The sequence below is a fragment of the Barbatula barbatula genome (genome assembly GCF_947034865.1).
Source record: "Barbatula barbatula genome assembly, chromosome: 6".
Classification (NCBI taxonomy): Eukaryota; Metazoa; Chordata; class Actinopteri; order Cypriniformes; family Nemacheilidae; genus Barbatula; species Barbatula barbatula.
The window spans coordinates 13,251,171-13,272,305 of NC_136765.1; the positions used below are offsets into that span (position 1 = coordinate 13,251,171).

The 21,135-nt window shown below is 37.6% G+C and overlaps 1 protein-coding gene across 1 annotated transcript in view; it reads left to right on the forward strand.

Annotated features, from left to right (window-relative positions):
- The first annotated feature begins 4,174 nt into the window (after positions 1-4,174).
- Positions 4,175-21,135, forward strand: part of mboat2a (membrane bound O-acyltransferase domain containing 2a) — a 54,658-nt gene continuing 37,697 nt past the window's right edge. The window contains exon 1 of the mRNA XM_079458499.1: positions 4,175-4,510. Within this exon, the coding sequence (XP_079314625.1) occupies positions 4,433-4,510 (78 nt within the window). The 5' untranslated portion in view covers positions 4,175-4,432. The remainder of the gene's footprint in view (positions 4,511-21,135) is intronic.

Here is a 21,135-nt window from a genome sequence, read left to right on the forward strand (position 1 = left end):
AGCTTCAAAAGAAAATTTAAGTTTCATATCTCGCCCTGCAATACATTTAAATGGACACTTCACACTAAAATGAAAACTCTGTCATCATTGACCCACCTCTCGAATTGTTCCAAATGTCTATAAATGTCTTTGTTCTGATGAAGTATATTTGTGAGGACCTGTAATGAGGTGTTATAATGCACAGGAGATGCATTAACCTTAGGACACACGACAAACATGAAAACACAGACTGCTAAACAGGCTGCAGGTCAATGAGGTGAAAAAGAAGTCACCATGATAGTATTGATTTCACCAAGAAAAGTCACCTTGAATTAGGCTGCAGAGTGACACGATAAACTGACCTGACATTTCTTAACATGTCCCTCAAAAGAACAACACTTCCAAGGATTACATCCATCCATATGTTTTGTGACCCCCATTTGTTTCAAAATGGTCAAAGCTTATGCGTACGTTTTTTCATTGTCCTGCCGAAGGAGAGTATGGTGTATAGATTTAATTATCTTCCTCTGACATGTAAAGATCAGAGAAGAAGAGCTAAATTGTTCTGTCTCAGTGTTTGTGAGTGATTTGTGGTGTAACCCCCCGCACACATCTTTTGCCTCGAGTCAGAAGCGGTCTGCAAAATAATCTATAATGTTCCTCTGTTATTTAGGCACAGTAGTGACCTTAAAGGGACAGTTCACCCAAAAATTAAAATTCGGTCATCATGTACTCAACCTTGTGTAATGTCACATTACATTGATGAACACAGAGAAAGATACTTGGAAGAATGTTGGTCATTTTCAGTTCCGAGAAATCATTGAATAATATAGTAGGAAAAATGTAATGGTAGTCAAAGGTGCCCCAGAACTGTTTGTTTTCCTAAATTATTCATAAAATCTTATTTTTTGTTCAAAGAAATGTATACATGTTTGGAACAAGCTGAGGGTGAGTAAATGATGACAGAATTACCCCTTTAAAGTGACAGTTCACTCCAAAATTGTTCGGTTACCATCATTGTTCAAAATATCTTTTTTTGTGTTCTGTGGAAGGAAGGAAGTCATACAGGTTTGAAATGTCAAGAGGGTGAGTAAACGAATGCAGAATTTTTCTATCCCTTGAAGAATATAATAATATAAAAATGTAGTCTTAACAAACCCTGAGCTCATCGCACTAGCGCTAAAATCAGATAGTACACAAGTCACAGAGCATAACACTAGTAACCCTTTTACTATGCACAACCCCTAAAAAACACTAGAGTACCATTTTGTTGATGCAGAATAATGTCCTGTTTGGCTATAGAGTATTATTTATTGGCATAAAGTGTTTTTCATTGACGGTGTTTCAAATAATGCAATGTAAGAGAATACATGAAATTAATGTACTGTATAGTGTAGCTTTTATATATTAAAGACCCAACAAAAACAATATTGCCTGACTTTTACATTCAGCCGTGCAGTCTTGCATACAGTTAACAAATTCTTCTATTCCCAGTGGTAAACATGTTTTCATCTTTAGAAAACAAACCTTTAAAAAGAATGTATTTGGTTTAAAAAAGTATTAGCCTATATATTTTTTAAGCAAACACGTTGACCCCCCCTATTAGATTAATGATGGATGAATTGTCACCGAGACAGAGTTATACAGTTATGAGCAAAGTTGCCATAGAAACAGGAGTCAAGACATCACCTATTTTTGACAAACAAGCCAACTCAAGTCCATATTTACTGGTCCCTCGTTTTCATGGGCATCTGTCATTTGAAGGGTTGGGTATCGTTTGAATTTTATCGATTGCGATTCCGATTCTGCTTATCGATTCAGTTTAAGATTCCACAGTTGAAATAAAACATTTAGATATCAACCGGTATGGTCATTTAATATATATTTGACAATAAATATATATTTATTTGTATATATACACATAGCAACCATGTTTTGTCCTATCCAATGCAATTTGTATTATTCTAGTTTAGTAGTTACAATAATGGCACAATGGTACATTTTTATTTCAAGAAACCGATTCCTATTCTTATCGATTCTGATCAGATTCCTAACCTTTCATTTGCGATTCCGGATTGGAATTGACTTTGGATTCCCAACCCTAGTAATTGTGTTCCTCACCTTTTTCCTCTCCTAAACCCAATGATCCACGATAAATAAGCTATCTGCTATTTTAACCTGTGCTATCATTACAGTGCCTGTGCAAAAAACATCTTAAAACCTCTGGCTTCGACTTTCAGATAACACTAAAGGTTTTCAGCAGTGACTGATTTTATAAAACCTTTAATTTTGTATTTAATTTAATTTTTGTCAATTGGTCTTGCCTATAGTTTCTAATCACTAGTAACATATTTCAAAGAGAATATGAGCACTTTATTGCACACTATTAAAAATGATCAACATCATGGACGGAAGTCATGTCAGAAGTCATTACATGTGACGTTTATTTTACAATTGGATGTTAACTATGTAATATTCATGTCCCAGGCCAATACGATTTCCAAGCTCATAATGTGCCCCCTATTTCTGGCCTCCTAGAAGACAAGAAATATTGTGCATTTACATATCCCCTTAGTAACTTTCAAATTAATCCTTGAGTTTTTGTGTAGCATCCACTGACCCGTGTGGACTCCCACAGAAGTGTCGAGTCATTCTCCCCACACTCTTGCCCATATGTGTGTAGATTTATGTTGAACAGGTGTTGAGCACAGACACCAAGCAACAAAGCCTTATACAAACATTATTTGCTGACCTGTCATTGTTAGACGTGATATTTTGAACATTAAATCCACCGGGTTGTGTGGGATTATAGCGTACTGCTTTCAAAATGTACTGAACATTTCGCAAAGATATGGGGTATAAATTGTGAAAAGCTTAATGAAATGAACAAAACAAAAAACAGGCTTATTATCATTATCCACATGCACGCACTGCCTTCTGTAAGGTCAGAAATAAGCAGGTGTAAGGCAAGACTGATTATGTACTTTTGCAAAAAAGAGGCTATTTATTACACATTTTACGATGGTCATCAAAGATCATTTATAATAAGTTACTATGAATATAATGTAACTATAAGTTTTCATAAATTCGATGAAAAGTTAACTTTACACTGTTCACCAGAATTCTGATGAGATGAAGAATGGAACAATTTAAACTTGTAAAAAAACATTTTTCAAAATACTATTTTATTGAATTATTTGCCAAGTAAATTGTCAATTGTTAGCTATTGTTTGCTTTCCAATATGACCACTGGGTGGCAGTGTCTGAATGCATTGCAGAGAGAAGGTTGTCAAAAAGTACTATAAATGTCGTAAACATATATATAAATAAATAAATGTTACATTAAAAATAAAATAGCTAAATAAATATATTGTGCCTAAATACAATAAAAAGTAAACGTGATATACAAATGCATTTTGCATGAAAAGGCATGAACGTCATTGCATTAGATTAGACAGAACAAATCAAACCAATTGCCAGTAAATGATGCTTGACCTTTTTCTTAGAACTATCACCTCAGTTCTCCATTTTGCATTTACTGTTGTTCGTCTGGCCCAAAAAAAGTTTATTGGTGTCAGATCCCTACACATTTACATTTAACATTGTCATTTAGCAGACGCTAAATTTAGTCGGTTGTTAGGTAAACAATGGAAGAAATTGGAACCATAGGGACAACAAATAACAATAAGAAAATAAGTGCAATAAGAAAACTGGTCTCATGTAGCCTACCACAGTATACAGAGCTTAGTATTTTTAGGTAGAAGAATAGCTTTTATATAGTTAATCACATTAAATGAATATATTCTATAGGCTCAATGCAAGTCAAATTTGTGGAATCATTTAGTTGCTTGTTTATTTGTAAAAATCAGAGAGAGGATTGTATTAACAAAATATGTGAATGAGCCAGTGATAAAACATACCATTTCAAAAGCAAGATGTAAACATTATATACGCAAACTGCTTACTGAGCAAATCTTTGTTGTAAGAGTTGATTGCAAACAGTTAACTTGTGGGGTAACTTGAATTATTTTTTTAACTTATAACCATCAAACAATGATAACCAGACAACACAATTCTACACTAGGCTATACTGTATGTGTGTGTGTGTTCTTACAGTGTATGTTTTACTCTTATGTCAGTACTGTTGTGAATATATCGCCGTCGATATTAAGCAGGATGAATGAGAGGGAGTGTCAGTGAAGTTCTCTGAGCCGTGTGTACTGTATCATCATTCAGCACATAGTTTGATGTAACGGAGGGGCTGGGCGAGTCAGTCCGCCTACACGGGGCTTTGCGTTGATGATGTTCACGCGGCGCAACAGCGTTGACAGTCAACAACCAGAGGAGCACCAGAGAACACCCTAGCAAACAGCCAACCTTGACTAAAAGAGCGAGAGACGGAGGAAAGACGGTCTCTTTTGGGGGATTTTGGAGCGGAGAGCTGGACTAAATCATGGCCACCACGACGGCTTGCACTGGCTTTACAGTACTGCGGCCAATTAGTGAGATTATTGACCTGCCGCTGGACCAGGTAACTGTTTCTTTAACTCGGATGAACGTGTCGCTGTTTAGAAATGATCGCCAGCACATCTGGAGTCGTTTACTATACATCCAGCACGTTACGTCCGTCACCGTCTACATCATTTGAATCGAGACATCGACGGCGCGTAGGACGTTTCCATTCGATGTCACGTTAGAAATCCGGTCTTCGTTATCTTATATTTCACAACGTCGTTCCTGCGTTTTCCTCTAAATATTGGCTGATGACAAGCGAGTCGTGGACTGTCGTAAAAACATAGCACGTCGACTAGCTAAACAGCAGTTTGAGGCGAATTTCGTGCTGCACTCGCCATCGGTGCTTGCACGCTCGCGCTTCTGACTTTCCAAAAAGGCTGTCTAGCTAGGGAGCCACAGCCCACTGGGCTTTGAGACGCAGCCGGGTCACGATTTAGCTTGAAGCGACGTTTGTAGGCTAATACAGATTCTATAAATGGCTGAGAATTTCCCTTCAAAGTAAAAAGAACACGACGCTTCTTCAGTTTCAGTTCCTCCTCCAATCGTGTCATTTTGCCCTTAAAGTTGTTTAAAAATAAACTTGTGATCAGTAAATGGTAACTCAAAGTGACTGTAAAGAAACGTCCTTGTCGTAAAGTAAAGCTCTTTATTTATGTGCATACCAGTTGGTGGTGAATGGCAGATGTTTGCCTTATATGTGCAAAATATAGATCCCATTTTTTTGTTCTTTTCTTGATGCATTATCAAGTGTGGCAGCGCAAAGAAAGCACACTTACACAAGCTTTTATAACAGACGGTTCATGCTTACACGAATCGTTCAGCTGTTCTTTGTGTGAATGGAGGATAACGCCTCGGGATAGGTTTACATTTCTGTCTTCCGCACCCATTTTAAAAGCGTTAGGCTGTAATGCCCTCACTGTACAAAGGGTGCTGAATTATGCGTGGAGATGCATTTTCAACTTGCAGTTGCCACGAGTGAAAGTGGCAAAAAGTTTTCACGTAAGTGGGCGTCATGTTCAGAAGCGCACCCCTCATAGTGTGTTCGCACCAAACGCGAATGAAGCGTTATAGTGTGTTCGCACCAAACGCGAATGAAGCGTTATAGTGTGTTCGCACCAAACGCGGATGAAGCGTTATAGTGTGTTCGCACCAAACGCGAATGAAGCGTTAAGCGCGAGTGATTTACATGTTCAGTCAATGCAAAGACGCGATGATCTACTTGCGGTGCGATTCAAATGAAGCGAATCCCTCTTGTTGAAAAATCTGTACTTTGGCGAAAATTCGCGCCGCGTTAACCAATCAGGAGCTTGCTCTAGTAAGGCCGTGAGCGAGCGGCAGAAGCTCCACCATGACGCAAATTCGCGTCTGTAATGAAGCGAATTTCACGCTCGAATGATGCTAGTAAACTCAAAATGTTCAAGTGTCCAATTACACGCATATAGCGTGATTTAACGCGATTGGTGTGAACTCTCTATCACGGCTCTCTGTGATGACCTAAACTATCGTAAAAGATAATATTTCAAAACATTAAAATACAATTTTCAATAAAAGGCAGCCGGTTTTCCCTATTAGATATGTATATTTTACTTTCTGGATCGACGCAGAGATTTCCAAGTCTCACAAGAGTAATTCAAGACTACGGAGCAGTCGCAGTTTTGCGATGTTATATGGTGCCTGGGCAGGCTGCTTAGCTGACACGGGGTTGGGGCGCCTTCTAGTAGCATACCGCTGGCTAACAGTACAGTAAATCAATTGGAGAGATTCATTTTGAATGACAGTAAAACTGACCAATCATATAATTTTTTCAAAATGGGCGCGCTTTGTTTTTTGCTAACTTAACTGGGGGGTTGTTCACCAACAGTCTCGAAAAGCGGAAAATGCACACTAAATTGGTTCGCCAGCCGCCAAAAAAACTGCAAAAGAAGTAGAAATACGTAAAATGTCTTTCAAAACAGCACGTGGATGAACTTTGCAATAAAGTCTCGAAAAAAAAAATAGAGAAAAGTTGATAAACGTTGTGCAAAACAACAGGAGGAAGTCTTTGTTATCAAGTAATTTGATCACTAAATTGTAAGTTATTTATGATTTATAAGGCCGCCGTGCCTCAATTCATACTGGTTGCTGATGTGCACATTTGTTTATGTTGCTTAACATTAGCGTTATTTGGGGCGTATCGATTTTCACTGTGGTCAGTCTTATATTTTACATATTGTGCAGGTATACTTGCTGTTATTCTGCATAAAAGGGACATTTTATCAGATAAATGGTTAATTTAGTATGGTCAGTTCCATATGTTTAGTTCACTGTAATGTTATGTAATGTTATTATTAAGATTTATTCTAATCATGGTTTATTCTCTGGTGAATCTAGAGCTGTGTATCGCCAACAACTTCACGATACAATACGCATCCCGATACAAGACCCTGATACGATACATATCACAATATGGGTACATTTTTTATTACAGATTTAGAGCAAAATATACTTGCAGAAAATTGCCATTCATTACTACTTATCAGTTAATCTGACAAATCAATGCATAAAGTAGTTTTGAGAATGAGTTTAAAGTTGCAAAAGATCAAGTCCTTGACGATGTATCGCCATATCTGTATTTTGATTTGATCGGTATGCTTTTTAATAGCTGGTCAAATATGTTGAATATATTAATAGATGGGTGTGGGACTTTAAACGGGAGATAAAATCATGATGACGTTCATCTAAACATTAATATTTACTCAAATCATGGATGCAAAACCAACCAAAGTGTGTGGTTTTTGGTTTGTAAGCCCATTTGGTTATGTCCAAAGTTGTAGTGCAATGTGCGTCTCATTGGCATGAATGTCAGCCAGACTTTTTGAATGAGACTTTTGACAGGTAGTAGAAAGATTCCATCGCAGAGATCCTTTTAATGTGACAGAAATCAAGGATGTGGCACAAGCCCATCATGAAATGAGCTGTCAGGATTACAACTTTCTACAAGTTACAAGTTTGAGCCAGCACACGAGAGCCGATCCACAGTTGAGGTGGTCTTGATGTGATTACATAACACGTGGGTTGCTAGACTGGTTTCAGATTTTCCCCCTTAAGGCCTTGCTATGTTTTGCTCTATAACATGACAGTATAATTTGAGACTGCGACGTAGGGCTGGGCGATATATATTGTACAATTGGTATGCTCAGTTTCCTCAATGAATAGACTCAATGCACGTAGTGCTGCCTACGTATTTCTGGTAAAATCTCAGGGGGTGGAAAAGCTTCCGGGTGGTATTCATCCTTCGCAAATTTGACTGCGTTCATTTTCATTCAATAGGTAACCAATTGAGATGCTTAAAATGGGAAACATCGACTAACCCCTGAAACTAATCTTATTAATTTATTTTGATAACCGAGCACACGACATATCGGACATCAAATAAATGTTTTGTAACACTTCTTTCTTCTGACAGAACCCCATTAGGAATAGTTTATTGTAAGGTAAGGTAATAAAAACATAACTGTTCATTACGTAAGGTTTTTATACACCTATGAAGACATCGTTTTGTATTATTAAATTGCATTTCGGTCAATAGATCATCAAAAAAGTTCCATACTGCTACTTAAATTGTGGTAAAAACAGACGTGCTTGAACTCAATCATACACCACTTCTAAAGATATGATTGACCCCATCTAGTCTATAAAAAGATGACTAATGCCTTGTCTTCCATGCACATATTCTGGTTGACCTTCAGAGGTTGATGGATGGCAATTAAGGGAGGCAGACCAAATGACATAGACTACAGCCCTTAAAGATCTTTCATGTCACTAGTCCACACCAGAAAGAAGACAGCGTAGAATATTCCATCCCATATCAAAGCTATTCAGCAGCCATCGGTTAAAACACAGGGACCTAGAGGTCTACTTCCCATAGGGTTCGGGTTAATGTTTGATGAATAGCCTTGGGTTCGAGTCGGGTTCGGGTTTTGTAACGAAAAAATATAAAGGCTACATAGTTTGCTTGCTGTGTCCTTGCGTGTTCTGTGCATGTGCTCCCGCTCTTGTCCTCGTTGTTACAACACAGCAGGTGATGGTAAGTTGAGTGCGATAAAGCAAAACTTATAACAGTTCCAAATGAAGCATGGAAAGTGTCCTTTCAACTAACAGAGAGCCCTGCTGTTATGTACAGTGCAGAGCTTGCAAAGCTGTCTTGGCTTATAACAGCAAAAAGACAGGTCTTCTCTACAGCGACACACTGATCGTGGATGTACTCGTTCAACAGCAGGCCTTTTGTTTCATTATCGGCGAGTCTGTGTTATTTCTTATTTTTTCTTGTGTGGTTAATGCTGAGGGGCCGCCGTGCCTTGATGAAACTGTGTTTACTTACATGTAGCTATTTGTTTAATTATCATCGCAAGCAATCATTAAATGCAGTATATTTCAACAAAGCTGGCTGTTAAATGCACTTCGGGGTGGGGGAAAGGGTTCGGGCTTAAAATGTTACCGTCATGGTCAGAAACAATATTCACCCGAAAAGCCATGAAACAGCTAATACTAGCTCTTGTACTGCAACTCTTCAGCGCCTCACTGCGCTTATAACGAAACACGTCCCAACATAAATTGGGCGAGAGACTGAGATGGCACGAAATTTGACGGAGGCGAACGCTTCTTATTTTCATTTGCAGAAGAGGCCCTTGTTTTGACAGAGGAAGTGCATTCTCTCTCTCTCTCTCTCTCTCTCTCTCTCTAAATAGGGCTCTCCTGGGGCCAGTTGCCTCTGGTGGAGTTTTGCTCATAGGAGTGTTAAACTGTTGTTCTTTACTTTATTTTGATGTGCTGAAGTTCCTTTTGGTCAGAATGGATTTGGACTTTTTGTCACTTTGTCAACAACTTCTAATGCAACATTTACCCTGTGTTCGGTTCATATGAATAATTGTGGTTGGATATATTCCACTTTGCAGTCGGACACAAGATTAATGGACCGTTATCTAGTTCTAAAGCACAGTCAACTTTTTCCTTTCACCATGTCTGTCTGACACACTGCTACAATGTAAAGCAATACTGTATACACCCAAAAATTACAATTCTGTCATAATTTATGTAAAAAGCGGAGCTCTATGGTAAGAGCATTGCGCTAACAACGCCAAGGTCGTGGGTTCGAATCCCAGGGGATTGCACATACTTAGAAACAAATGTATAGGATAATGCTATGTGAGTCGCTAAGGATAAAAGCGTCTGCCAAATGCATAAATGTAAATGTAAATGTAAAACTCGTTTATATATATATTTTCTGCAGAACACAAAAGAAGATATTTTGAGAAATGTCTAAGTGGTTGTGTATATACAGTGGAGGTAAGATGGGACCAATGTTGTTTAGTGGGGACCAAGTTCTAGAAAATATCTTATTTTGCGTTCGGCAGAAAAAAGTCATACAGCTTTATAGTGACATGATTTACACTACCTTGTTTTCATGACAGTAATTTATACTCTAGTTACTTGGTTCCTATCTTGAGTACTTGGGTTGACAAAAACTGCTCATGCCAAGCAGAAGGTTTTGCACCTAGCTGGAGTGGGTGTCCTCCGAGCACCATGTGAAACTTATCTGCAGCACTGTGGCTGTCAGAGCTGATAATATCATCAAGTAGAGATGCTTATGTAAGAGGGAGATATTTACAGCTCTTGCTGGAACTTGCCATACGGGCCCGGGTTTTTTTGAATCTCCCAGGTAAAAAAGTGCACCATAATACACTTAAATGTACTTTAAGTGCTCTATTTTCAAGCAAAATTTTTGTACTAAAATAGCTTTTAGACTTCTGAAGTTTTACAGTACAGTAAGTGTACTCAACTGTGTTATTTTCAGACACCATGAATAGAAGTACAAAAAAATATTCGTACCATATTAAGTACAAAATTAATGTGTGACAATGGAGCACTTTAAGTACATTATGGAAGTGTATTTAAAAATTAAATATATAAAAAGTGTATTTTAAAAATAGCGCACTTTTTTACCTGCTGCTCAGCACTTGGATGTTCAGGTAACTATAGAGAGCTTACTTTGAACTTTGTAAAATACAGAAAAACTTTTTTTTGATTCAGGACCAATACTAATGTTTAGATTCCTCTGGTTTCCATGATCTTGTTTCTCATTGTAAGTACTGTAGATCTGCGCACATCTTACTCATTAATGTCACAGTGCAGACAAATATTTAAAGGGAAAGTTCACCTAAAAATGAACACAACATTGCTACCCATAGGTAGGGTGCTTCCAATGAAAAAATTCAGTTCATTTCAAGCGCAGTTCTCTATTTATTTGCTCAAATATTATCCAGTGGTTAAAGAACTCTAAACTTTGCAGTTATTATAGGAGAAGGGGATTGTTTACAAGTTGTTTTGCGAAATTTGCTCAAGGTTCTGTATTTTGACTGCAACTGTCATGCCTCCTGATTCCTTCACTTTATGATAAGTGCCACCTCTTTATAAACAGCATCATTTTGTGGGACTTACAACCTATATAATACTAGTGTGGAATTATTCTACAATATTCACTATGACCATGACAGTATAAAAGGGCATGAAGTCAATCAACTGCATTATTTCCTCTCTCAATCAGTAGAAAATGTTGTTAAAAAAATACCATCATGGTATAAATCTGGAAAATGTAGTGATATTTATTTATGGTCATACCGCCCAACACTGAACATTCTGTCATGAATATTAATCTTTCTCCGGTTGTTCCAAATCTGTATACATTTCTTTGTTTGGTTGATGCCAAACACATACACAAAATGTTTCCTCTTCTCTCAGATGGTGCTTGTTGCCAACCTCAGGTGTGAGGATTTTTCTGACATTCATGTTTTGTGACTCATGTGCTAAAATGAAAAGGAAATTGATCACATTTCAGCAGCTATTTTCCCCTCATCACTCGTTGTCAATCTCTTTTCCAGCCTTTGTGGCTCTGTGATAGTGATGCATCCTAGCATCCGGAACATTTAGAAGCTTATTGTGAGTCATTACAGATTGTACGTCCCGATCGCCAGTATGCCCTCGCTTCTGGATGTTACATCTGATCTAGCAGTTCCTGCAAAGAATAGTCTATTGCTTTGAAAGCATGTCCCTCTTTTCCATTTGCACGCTCACTATGAGGCTATAAGGCTTGGTTTAAATCCAAAAGAAGTTAAGAGTTTGCTGCATTAGAAGAAGAAGCTGTCGCGTTGAGTATTGGGTCTGCATCCACATGCCTTTGGGTTCTTAAACAGATGTACCCAGGTGTGTCGAGAAACTGCAGGGAGCAGTGGAGGCATTAATGGTCATGATTTAGAAAAAAAGAGGTGCAGAGATAAGAAAAAGAGAGAGGGACAATTGGAGACAGAATGAATGTATAATAATCAGGGTTTTTCCTGGGTCAAAATTGGTCTTCGGTGGTAGCTGACGACGTACCCTACTCTTGAACTGGGAATCCAATACTGACAATAATTCCAATATAAACGCAATAAAATATTTGATCATATTTTTACAACCTTTTCCAAGTTGTATAATGGTGCATGCACTGTAAACCCGGATAAGTAGAATCTACTTATCCAGGTAACTCGTTGCCTTAAATTTTTAAGTAATGAAGCATTAGTTGAATAAGTGAACTGGACTACGTTCAATGTACTTGAGCCCATAATGGAATGGAATAGAATATTTAAGTTGAATGTACTAATAACCGAGTTACAGTGACTGAAGATACTTAGTTTAAACAATCATTCCCCACCCATTTATTTAACTAGGCTTGTTAAGTAAGCATTACAGCATTACCAATCCAACTAAATTGTATATTCTAACTTCCCCAACTTATTTCTAACTCAAAATATGTCTTTCAATCAATAGAACCGTGTAAAATACATAGATACAACTGACACATTAAACTGATCCAATTGTTTTTATTGAACGTGTCTTTTCTATTAGCAACAAAAGAAACAAAGCCATGACCTAATTCTATTTCCTCACTGATGGCATGAAAAGAAAAACATATTTTCCTCTTTACCTCCAATCATATTGAATTACACCTCTCTAAATTAGGTTGACAAACTGGCAGGATAAAACTCAGCCCTGCTGAAGACTGGCATCTTAAAAGTTATACTTCAAAACTCAACATTTACTCTTCAAATTTGGTTGACAAACTGGCAAGATAAAACTCAGCCCTGCTGAACACTGGCATCTTACATTTAACATATACAAACAACAAATCTGTACATGGAAAAACAAAAAAGTGTGTGAGAATAACATTAACTAAATAAGCTAACATTAGCTAAATAACAAAAACTTAAAGAGGCATGACAGTAGTTAACTAACAACGAATGAATAAATAAAAAAATCAAGAAATTAAAGCTAATTATGTTAGCTAGTGTGCAACAATTTACCAGGTTGTTTGCAGTTCTCTGGCTAGCTGCTGCACCGTCTCAACTTTAGCTGTCTGGAAGCAACAGAGTAAAATGGTTCAGAGCGGACATATTAGCTCGGTATCACTTTAAAAGCATGTAGAGATTGCCTGGCCAGCAGTCTATTGTGTGAACGAGTACGTTACCCGGACACCGGGCGGACTCGAAGTGTACCCAAATCAGACGGTCGCCGGACACGTCGGAGCAAAGCTAAATTTATTTCAGTCAGTCGTAGTCACACAATAGAATCCGCTAACAAGGCAGCGGGTATTAGCGCCAACTTACCGGGACGTTCGATGTTCCGTGCTGAGCTAACGATCGCTGCTTCAGGTGTCTGGCTCAGCTCAACTTGCACTACTAGCTGTCTGGAAGCGACATACAATTTCCGTTACGGGCGCTAGCTAACGTTACCAGTGAAGATATTTGTTAGCTAGGAGAGTGTGGGGCAGAGTTAGCTGGATAGCTACCCTGCTAATAACTAGCGAAGTTCATTTTTCAGTTTTTTTAAAATAACTACAGTACTATTGAAACTTTGATATACAGATATATCAATTTAGATACAGGTGTATTCCGTCTCAAATTTTGGCGGTTGTGACGTCAATGCGTTGCTATTTGTAAAAGGCAAAACTTGATGATATTGAGTTGTTTGAGCTCAAACACATAATTACAATAAGATAGGCCATTAAAAAGTAGAGTTTACTCAGAATTCTTAATTAATGTAAAGAAATAACATGTTTAAGTAGTACAAACTCAAAAACTTACCTTAACTTAACTTAAAAACACAATTACAATAAGAAAGGACATGAAAAAGTTAAGCTTAATCAGAATTAACTAGTAATGTCAACAAATTAGACACATTTAAGTAATATGAACTCAATCTGTTTGAGTTGAATCAAAATCTGGGTTTACAGTGTGAAATAATGTGACACAGATCTTACACATCACTCTCACTTTCCTTATTCTTGCCCTCTTTGCAAAAAAGCTGTATTTTGGCCTTCATTGATTTATATTTGCCAGACTTGATATATAATTATCGGTGCAGCTTCTGCAGTAATGCGGTCGATGTACCGGTCCGTCGTGGTGAAGAAAGAGCTGAGCCGCAAGGCGAAGCTCTCAATTTACCGGTCAATCTACGTTCCTACTCTCACCTATGGTCATGAGCTTTGGGTCATGACCGAAAGGACAAGATCCCGGATACAGGCGGCTGAAATGAGCTTCCTCCGCAGGGTGGCTGGGCGATCCCTTAGAGATAGGGTGAGAAGCTCGGTCACCCGGGAGGAGCTCGGAGTAGAGGGGTCAGCTGAGGTGGCTTGGGCATCTGTTACGGATGCCTACTGGACGCCTTCCCCGGAAGGTGCTCCGGGCCCGTCCGACCGGGAGGAGACCCCGGGGAAGACCTAGGACACGCTGGTGGGACTATGTCTCCCGGCTGGCCTGGGAACGCCTCGGTGTCCCCCCGGAAGAGCTGGAGGAAGTGTCTAGGGTGAGGGATGTCTGGGCATCTCTGCTTAGACTGCTGCCCCCGCGACCCGGGCCCGGATAAGCGGTAGAAAATGGATGGATGGATATATAATTATATCAGTCGCCTATCATTAAAAACTATTATTACCCGTATCCCATATTTTAAATAACAATTCTTATTTTCACCACATACAATTAAATTAAATTAGCAGCTAGCTAACAACTGATGATTTGTGTTGGTTTCACCTCTCTTTTGTCTAACTAAATGATTTTATAGTTAAATTACTACCCATTTTCATATAAATCAACTGTAAATACTGTCGATTTAGACAAAATTGTACTAGCCACTGTTGCTAAATGGCCTAAGCACACGTTCGTTCTGAGGTGTTCTGAGTAAAAGGGAAGGATTGAATGGATAGCTATTTATAGGAAGCTGTGATCATTGTATCGACATAAAGGGATGGCAGCAGAAGCCTGCTACCTTTGACAGAAGCCTTTTGTGTGGGACGATGTGGTTGATGTTGCTTCTGATGCTCAAGTAAAATAAACCTACACACGGAGGGATCTTTCCTGCGACGGATTTACAACAGACTGTAAAGGATATTCATCCGAGAGTTGCATTATGGAGTGCAATAATGTGTTAGTTTTGGAAGTAGTGTTCCAATTCATTATCTCCATAGGGATGTATTGTTTTTTCAGTGTTTAGTCACAAACTTAGATTTGAAGCAAAAGGTATTTTCGACAGTATTTAGAAGAAGCAGACACAGAGGAGTTATTTGTTTTATATATATAGAGGAGTTATATGTTACTGGATGCTGATACAAATAACGCAATTAAATAAAAAGACTTGAATTGTTTAGTAAAGAACAAATAATTATTATAATAATTAAATTGGAATTACAGCAACGTGTATAATCTCATGAATATATCAACTTTTGGCCGGGTTCTCTTGAGAATATAAGGGGGGCCGTTCACATCGCACCTGAAAAGGTGAAAATCTGCACTGCTTTCTTCTTCTGAAAACATGGGATATTTTCAGGTCGCTTTGCAAACACCTGAAAAAAAGCAGCACACCACAACTCATGCAAGTCACAAGTTTCTCTCGATCTGAGCGTGCTTGCCAAGCATCTACATTTAGAAAAACAAATTTGAACAAAAGACGTGACGTAATTGCCCGCACTACAGATGTTTTTCAAAATCTTCCTGTTAGGTTGTGTATACCTTCTCATAAGGGCAGTAAATCGCTTTCCCACTCCTTCACAACTCCTTCCTAGTGGAACATTCTTCCCAACTCGGCCCAGTCAACCACAACTCTCACAACCTTAAAAAAACTATTTAAAATCCATCTTTTCTGTGAATACTTGACAGACAAAGGAAAACAAAACATTTCTGCTTTCTGTTATTTAAATGTTCCCTCTTTATGTTCTTCAATGTGGATAACATTCAAGATGGAACCTGCTGTTTGCCTTGAATTAAGACCATTGAACAAAGCACTGTAGCCTTAATTCAATCTCATTTGCAGTTTGATGATAAATATTTACTCGATCACGTGGAACTGTAGATCTCTGTTCAGTTAAGCAGAAGGAGATAACTTTTAGAAAGTGAAATATAAATACTTCTTCTAAACTAGGACTATTGTTGAATTTAGAAACACATTTGATCTTAAATGGGTTTTAGACAACCCCAACAACATATTACATTATGCTTCATGCCTATAGACCGGTTCATCGGACGCACGCGCGCCTGACCCACAGTTAACTTCCGGTTAGTGTTTGGCTAGTGTTTAATAATTTAACTTCAAAGACGAATTGCCAAGTGAATTATTACACGCACAAGAACGCATCTAGCCAAAGAGATGTGGGAGTGTCCGTTGGCATGATGTTAGATGTGCAGCGGAGGTGGTGAAGTGTCACACAGGTGTGAAAGAAAGAAAAGATTCCCATGGGAACAACAGGTGCCACATGCAAGTTCAGCAGGTTCGACTTGGGAGGCTTCTTTCTGCAACTAACTGATTTTTTTATAATGCTTACAGACAGCTAAAACTGAGAAGTAATTTTTCTTAACTTTCTTTTGAATTGAAATTCTAAAACTGTACGACTTTCTTTCTTCTAAATAAAACAACACATTTTGAAGAATGTTGATAACCTTGGCCTCCATTGACTTCTGTCAACACAAAACAACAAGACATTTCTCAAAATGTATTATTTTGTGTTCTACGGAAGAAAGAAAGTCATATTGTTTTTGAAAGACATCTGTTTGATGTTTTTTTTTCCACTGGATTAACAATAACACATTACATCACATTAATATTTGCATCCGTGTATATTGCTGTCGAATTCTAGTGAAAAACTGTTCCAGAAACAATTTATTAATAGGGTTTGTCAATAAAGTAAAAGTTTACTGACACAGCATCCATTTCAAACCTGTATGACATAATTTCTTCTGTAGAAAAAAATGATGTTAAATGCTTCGCACATGATTAACTGATTTGAATGTCCAGATAGAAACAGCAGTTCTATAGAGATGTATGTCAACCCTGTTACTCTACGTCTGTAAAGAACAAGTGCCGCACGAGCTGTCAAATAAGTTTACCATCCCTCCTTTACTTGTTCAAGAGACAGGTCTGAACTTAAAGCCTCCCTTCTCTCTGTTAAGCATCTTGTTGCTAGGATACCACGTGTGAGGCCCATGGTTTGCTTGCAAGCGGGACGTTGACGTGTAGTCGAATGGAACAAATATAGTTTCACCCTTCCTTTTGTTAACCGAGCAGCTGCTGTGTCATAAAACATAAGCAAACTTGAGACAGCTTTGCTGTAGTGCGCAGCATCTGAACAGATCAAATGTGTTATGTCAGCAAAATAAAGACGTTGTTTAACAGCGGGGTTGTCCTGGGTATGTTGTTGTCTTATGGAGTTTCTATTGTCATGTTAAAAATGAATGAAACATGAAGAAAGAAGACCAGGACCATACTGCACTTTCATACTGTAGTCGTTGTTATATTACATGATCTGATTATTTATTCCGTCAACAAATAGACAAGTTCTTTGTTAAGCTACCTGGTAATGGGCTTTAGGTGGTTTCAGGGAGACGAACATTTTTATCTTAAGATTAATTGGTGGAGAAAGAAATCTTGTGCAGTAGAATATGACTTGTTTTAATATTCAAAGATATGGCTGTTCAACGATTAATGGTGATTAATTGCATCAAGAATAAAAGTTTGTGTCTGTGCGCTGTATTAATGTTTATTTATAAACAATAAATACAGACGTAGGGTTGTACGTTAACTTTTTTTTTCACGTAGCACTGGTGCTACAGAGTTTTAAAGTTTTGTAGCACAGGCTATATAAAATATACACAAAAAAAGATATGTGTATTTTTATCACATGTGAATGAAGGACATGTTAAAGTTGGTTAAATTAGGGACATATCATTCAATTTTTCAGCGTTTTCCGTTTTTTTACAATACAATAATTATATATTTGTTCACATACTGTAGTATATTAGTTTCAATAATTAACTGCAGTAAAATTCCTCCTTTTGCAGATACAATGGTGATATATATAAATATATATATATATTAAATATAGTGTTTATAGTTTATCAATTTACCGCTAGAATACTACAATTTATTATAATAAATAATATTATATCACAAAGCAGTGTTTTTAATCTGGATGTTCAAGTTTACCAGACTTTTATTTTGACGGGTCGTGGAAAAGAGTGTTTTGGTGACGAAATCTTTTCTAACAGTAAAATGCTTATGAAATAAACACTCAGATCAGCTCTGGAGATGGAGTTCATGTGTTCATGTCCTCATACAGAGACGCAAACAAATGCATATGCGTCTAGTAATGCGTTTAAACAGTGGTTCTCAAACTCCAACCTTAAGACGTCCGTGAAGACTCATTGTAGGTTCTGCGCAGTGCAATTTTATGCTGCGCACAAAAGCTCAAACGTCCACTCAGGAAGCAGCAGCAATTACCTCTACATCATCTTAGGAAACATGTAGATCATATAAGTATGCTTGTCTTTCAGACTGTAATTTCAGAATAATTGCAAATCTCTCTCTACGAGTGCAGGGTGAGCGCGTGAAGGGAGTACCGTGTAAATATAGTGCCTTTTCATAAACAGCGTAATAGAAATGAAGTTTTATGTAATAAAATAGAATGACCGCAAATCGCAATCGTTTTTTGTAACGTGCGAGGTCAAATGTTACAGCATTGGTGCGAGTGCGTGAAACAATTTTTTGCCCCGCCAAAGATTTATTTGAACCTTTAATGTGATTTATAAGTGGTGAATGAAGTCCACCCTCGTTTCATCTTCATCATTCTGGTAGATGGCAGCAGATTTTTAACAGGAACATTTAAACTGTACATTTGTCCATTCATCCTTCCTTCAATTATATCAAGTTTGCCAGTGCCATATGTTGAAAAACAGACTCACACCATAATGTCCCAACCTCCAAACTTCACTGTTGGTATGGTGTTTTTGGGGTGATGTGATGTGCAGTGCCATTTGACCTCCAAACATGGTTTGTATAATGGCATCCAAAGAGTTCAAGTTTGGTCTCATCTGACCAGACTATATTCTCCCAGTATTTCACAGGCTTGTCTAAATGTTGTTCAGCAATGGAGTCTTTCAGTTGAGTGTGTTACTTTCTTTAAATCAATTGTACCTGTTAATTTCAGGTCTTTCTGAGGTTCTCCACAAGAAGCCAAGGACCACTCTTCTGAATATTCTTTTTACTCCCCAGTCCGAAATCTTTCGAGGAGCACCTGGTTGTGGTTGGTTTAGGGTGAATTTCCACTTTCAGATAATGACTGCAACAGTTCTCACTGGAACATTCAGAAGTTTAGAAATCCTTCTTGGCCAATGCCAATGCCAATGCCATCAGTAAGGTCTTGAGAGAGCTCTTTGCTTCCACCCATTATGAGATGACACCTTTGTCATGAGACACCCTTTTATATGCCATCAATTGGGGCTGAACTAGCTGATGTTAATGTCCATTGACAAGCTTCTAATTACTGAAAGATTTCAGCTGGTGTCTAGGCTTTCCATGCCGTTTTACACCTCCTGTTCTTCATGTGTTCAATACCTTTTCTCTTTGTCTCATGCCATTTGATTATACATAACTTAATTTGTGAATTTATTTAATGGATTGTTACCGACATCTGGTGAAAATTCATTTCAAAAGCACCTAGAAAAATGTTGACGTGTTCAATACTTATTTTACCCTCTGTTTTTCTGAACTTGGACGGCTGTTTAAAGCTGTTGAGATTTAAAGTGCTATTTTCGACAGGCAAATGACAGCACATCGCATATTTTAAACTGCAAATAAACTCTCTCTGAGTTCTTGTGATCTGGCAGATTAATCCTTTTGGAAAAAAGCTAATGGTTCACAGTGATATTTTAATGGAAACCATTCATTTCTGTGAGGTTTTCTTTTGGGTTTCTTTTAATTTTATCTTTATCAGCAGAGTTGTTACAATTATAATCTGATCTTTTGAGCTCAATCTATCATATACATGTATTTTTTGCTTCTTTATATATATATATATATATATATATATATATATATATATATATATATTAGGGCTGTCAATGTTAACGGGTTAACACATCCCATTCATATTTCAGATTAACATTTCAAAAATATTTAAGGCCATTAACGCAACATCCCCTTTTTCTGTCATGGTTGTCTAGCGTTACATTGATCTCACCGCATGATTCGATCGCTTTTCTCGCAAATATCTGATGATGTCTCACGCTGCAGCGGATGCGCACCATCCAGGTCGTCATTGACAAGTTTACACACACCATGAGCGCATTACTACGAGTAGCTGTTTGCCCAACCTATTTGATATATGAGACGTTTAAAACTAAACTAACCGCAGGGGAGTTCAGGAAATGCATTTATCTATGGATAACTTGAGCTGGATCATTTCAGTTCTGTTCACAGCAAGACAAAGCGAATGCTCTTGTTAAGATTTATTTGACGTTATATTTACATGTGTTGTGAACAAGAGGAAAAGTGTCCTTTATACACAATAACATCATCATAAGAACATAACACGAGGCCTTTTGATGTGTAACACTGTGAACAATTATATATATATATATATATATATATATATATATATATATACTTTTTTGACAAGCACAATTTCTGTTGGTTCAAAATAATTCAGATTACAGTCTCTCTATTTAGCTCTCTATTTAGCACCATTTAATAACAAAGCTTCCCTGTAGACTCTGCCTCTTTTAAAATAAGCCGAACCAAATCTGCTGTCATCCAGTAACTTATTTGTCAGTATCAGTAAAACAATTACTTTGGAGAAAAATGTGAATAATTGCATTTCAGGTTAAGGTGTGCCCCTAAATGTTTTGCTTGTGCTCCTAAAAGAGGTATGTTGGTCCATTCTAAGTACCAGCAGCTGTTATAGCTATTTTTAGCTGCCTAAGCTCTGCTACAGTACATTCATTTTTATCATTATGGAGTGTAGTCAGGGATTCAGAATGTACTGTAAACATGACTTGCAGGTCTATTTTTGTTTCCAGTTATTTTTTAACTCGCCTCATGTCTGCTCTGTAAATCTGTAATATCTCTAATTTACAAATGATTGTTAGTTCGACTAGGCTGCTGTAGGCATATGGTGAACACAAAAGAAAATATTTTGAAGAATTTTGGTAATAGAGGGCTTCTTGGGTCCAAAGATCTTTACCCGACCTGAAATGACCCGAATCACTTTTTTTCCCAAACCCGACATGCATAACTTATTTTTTTAAA